Source organism: Entamoeba dispar, genomic scaffold (genome assembly GCF_000209125.1).
Source record: "Entamoeba dispar SAW760 scf_1105229458445 genomic scaffold, whole genome shotgun sequence".
Taxonomy (NCBI): domain Eukaryota; phylum Evosea; order Mastigamoebida; family Endamoebidae; genus Entamoeba; species Entamoeba dispar.
The window spans coordinates 11,211-14,863 of record NW_001853196.1 but is presented as its reverse complement, the minus strand read 5'-3'; the positions used below and the strand labels follow the sequence as shown (position 1 = coordinate 14,863).

Below are 3,653 nucleotides of genomic sequence, written 5' to 3'. Positions count from 1 at the left end.
AAAATTTCAATAAAATTTATATTTATTTCAATTAAATTAATTCGAATTCTTCTTAAATCCTCTTTTACTCTTTTTTGTGTATTTAAAAAGTTTTATATTATAAGTTATTGTTTTTTTTTTCAATTAGTGAATAAGACCAAAACACTAAAAGAAAACTATGACTAAGAAATCATTAATGTTTCTCATAAGTTTTCTGATAACTTTGAGTTAATTTCTTAATAGTAAATAGAAATTGATTTAAGAGGTCATACTATACAATCAGTTTTGTAGAATATTTTAATATTTAGTTATTCAATAAAATATTGTTTTTATTAAAAATACTCTCTTACCACAAATTCATAAGAATTCTTCTAAAATACAGAAAAGAAAAATAAGACTATAATTAGTAAAAAATTGTTTTTATTTAAAAAATTATGTTAAATAATCAATAAATGTAAAGGGTATGTTCTTTACGTAATATTTATAATGAATTTAAAGTATTAAAACAAATATAAATAATTGAATGATTCTATTTTGATTAATTTAAAGGAGGATATTTAAAAAAGAATTAAATTTTTAATTTGTTAAATATAATTTTATCCTAGTTATTGAAAAAAAATGTTAAATACAAAAAAATTTTCAATAAACAACTATCTTCTTGGTATTTCAAATTATATTTTTTTAAAATAAGAAATTGTATTTGATAAAAATTATTACAAAAGGGAAGTTATTTTAAATTATGACATAAACTAATCTATTGTATAACGAAGACGTTATAAAAAATAATTACCTAACAAAAAGAAATATTTTTGAAGGGTCTGATTAAATTATTTAATGAAACTTTTATTCTTTTTCAAAATTTACTAATTATTAAAAAATAAAGAAAAATTAAAAATTTAAATTGAAAAAAGATGAATAAAAATTAATTTTCTCAATTTAAAAAAATTGAAATTTTATTATTTGAAATAAAAAGAACTTAAAAAGTTATTTTTTATGGAAAAGAAGAAATTATTTCTTTTACTACTATTTATTTATTTGAGTAGTGCTACATTAACTGAAATGTCATATGACTCAAATCAAGAACTTGTTCTAGCAATTTCAGAAAAACAGTTTAGAAGAATTATTGTTTCGTCTATTGGAGGTAGTTTGTTTTTTTTAATAAAAACTTTTTTATTTACTACTAACACAATTAGACAAAACTCAATTTGTTTTTAGATTAGAAAAGGATGGGGTAAATCATCAAGTTATTATTGATCATAAAACACCATTTACTAATTTATTGTTAATTCCTTGGAATGAACAAAGTAATATTGTTATTCAAAATACAGTTTATTCTATTATTCATTCAACATTAAAATATTCATCTAAAAAATTAGACATTTCAATAACATCTCCAGCAACATTTTCTACTAATCACCAATTATTTTTTGCATGTTCTACAAATAATAAAATAATTTCATTTACTAATAAATTTATTCAAAATATAATTTATTCAATCAATTGTGGAATTCAACTTACAAGTGGAGGATCAACACTAGCAACAAAATATAATGATGGTTCTATTAACGTATTTAAAATAGAAACTAATAATCTTACATATATTGGTTCTCCAAAAGTTACTAAAGATAAAAGTGAAACATATTTAACTGATCCTATTCATATGACTATTTTTGATACATTATTTGTTGCTATTACTGACTTAAATTCAATTTCTATATTTTCTTTAAATGATCAATATCAACATGAATTTATTAAAAATGACATTCCATTTTACAATACTAAATCTTTAACACATTATAAGTCTTCATCATTTAATTTTATAAATTCAATGGGAAATCTTGTTATTATTGGTATTCCAACATTAAATAATAATAAAGGTGGTTGTGTTATGATTTTTGATAATTTACTTACTACTAAAACTCCTCGTTTTGAACAAGTATTAACGATGAATGCAACAGCTAATACATTTAATGGAAATTCATTTTATCTTACAAGAAAAAATTATTATATGGGTGCATTAGTTCCTATTAATTCTAAATTATCTCCATATAATTATATTTATGATGGTTGTGATTCTTATGGTTATTGTCCAAATGGATGGTCTTATTTCAATCATAAATGTTATGAAAATCAAGGAAAATTATCTTTTGCAAATAATGTATTAAGAATTATTGTTACTACTGTTGTTTCATTAACTAGTTTTGTTGCTGCTTTTCTTTTCATTGATTATATTGCTACACCTGCTCCTCATCTTCCTCCTTCATTCCCCCTTTCTATCGATATCCCTGATAATTATTCTAACCCAATACAAATAAATTTAATTAATACTTCACTCTCTCAACAACAAGTAGTTATTACAGTTATTCCTAATGGAACTGTTACTCCTTCTAACTTTTCATTAACACCTGAACAATCACTCTCTATTGATGTTTCAACACATGAAAGTGAGCCTTCTATATTAATTGAAACAGTAAAAGCAGGTACTTCTCTTCATAGAAGTCATACATTTATATTACCTTCACCTCCTCAACAAACAATATGGGACGTAGAAACTCCATTGAATATGGTCACAGGAACTGACAAAGAAAAATTATCAGTGTTATTACAATGTGCTATTAAATTAAAAGAATATGACGAAAAAAATGAAAGGCATTATCATGGAAATATTTGTCCAAAGGCTTTTTGTATCGTTGATGGAGTCAAACTACTTGTAAGAGAACGAACTGAAGGAGAAGAATGTTACATGTCTCCAGAACAAGTACTATCTCAAGAATTAACAGAGAAAACAGATGTTTATAGTTATGCTATTGTACTAAATGAAATTATTAATAAAGAAAAACCATATAGAACAATTACTAACAAATTTGATCTTTTTGAACGTATCAAAGATGGAGAAAAACCAAAAATCCGTGAAAATCTCAAAGATGAGTTAAAAATTATTATTAATAATTGTTTAAAAAGTACTGAAGAACGTTGGAGTTTAGATGAATTGATTATGGCCCTTCAAACTACATACGATGAAATGCAAAACAATGACACATTCTTTAAAGAAATTAATAACAGTGAAGTGGTCTCGTTATTAAATGAAGAAATGATTTAATTGAGAAAAAAAATCTTTTTTTTTTGTTTTAATACTATGTCTTTTTAATTAAATTATTTTTTAAGATTACTAATCAAAAAAATAAAAATCTTAAGGAAGATTTCATGATAAATTTTTATTACAAAACTAAATAACTTAAAGAGTCATACTAGTTTATCCTCTGTTTGGTATACAATAAGTTTCATGAAAGATAGTAGGAAGAATCTCTCATTTATTGGAGTTAGAAATAAAAAATAAAAATAAATAAAAAAAGAAAAAAAGCCAATAGAAAAAAAAAGAAGAGAAAAGGACTATTAATTCATTTTTTATAAGATGACTCTATGCTGCAAATTTCCGTTGTATGTAGATAAAATTGACGTCAAGGCTGAGGTTAATTGTATTACACAAACAGCTAAAACAAGTGTCAAAATGATTCTTCATTCAATGTATTCTCCTGATCAAAAAATTGCTCCATCAGATTTAGCATTTGTTATTATAGTACCATCTCTCAATGGAATTATGTCAGACGTTAATGTTAGTTATTTAGAAAAAAGTGATGTACATCCTAGTTGTTATGCAACATCATCAAAGAATG

General features: G+C 23.2%; 2 protein-coding genes across 2 annotated transcripts in view, besides 11 other annotated features; both read left to right on the top strand.

Annotated features, from left to right (window-relative positions):
* Window positions 1–42: a sequence feature (AT_rich).
* A 228-nt stretch (window positions 43–270) lies between these two features.
* Window positions 271–320: a sequence feature (AT_rich).
* Window positions 321–377: 57 nt separating this feature from the next.
* Window positions 378–433: a sequence feature (AT_rich).
* Window positions 434–454: 21 nt separating this feature from the next.
* Window positions 455–579: a sequence feature (AT_rich).
* A 68-nt stretch (window positions 580–647) lies between these two features.
* Window positions 648–695: a sequence feature (AT_rich).
* Window positions 696–800: 105 nt separating this feature from the next.
* Window positions 801–974: a sequence feature (AT_rich).
* Window positions 975–1,038: 64 nt separating this feature from the next.
* EDI_287360 (serine-threonine protein kinase, putative) lies at window positions 1,039–3,079 on the top strand (the record flags this gene model as incomplete). The annotated part of the gene is made up of 2 exons (XM_001734660.1): window positions 1,039–1,123; window positions 1,173–3,079. The coding sequence occupies 2 exons, from the start codon at window positions 1,039–1,041 to the stop codon at window positions 3,077–3,079; spliced, it is 1,992 nt and encodes a 663-aa protein (XP_001734712.1).
* Window positions 1,129–1,156: a sequence feature (AT_rich).
* Window positions 1,420–1,472: a sequence feature (AT_rich).
* Window positions 2,909–2,939: a sequence feature (AT_rich).
* Window positions 3,080–3,084: 5 nt separating the features above from the next.
* Window positions 3,085–3,168: a sequence feature (AT_rich).
* A 135-nt stretch (window positions 3,169–3,303) lies between these two features.
* Window positions 3,304–3,366: a microsatellite.
* Window positions 3,367–3,391: 25 nt separating this feature from the next.
* EDI_287250 (uncharacterized protein) overlaps window positions 3,392–3,653 on the top strand; it is a gene marked incomplete at both ends in the record, with an annotated part of 2,428 nt that continues 2,166 nt past the window's right edge. The window contains one exon of the mRNA XM_001733211.1: window positions 3,392–3,653. This exon is cut by the window's right edge and continues 1,952 nt beyond it. Coding sequence (XP_001733263.1) covers window positions 3,392–3,653 — 262 coding nt within the window.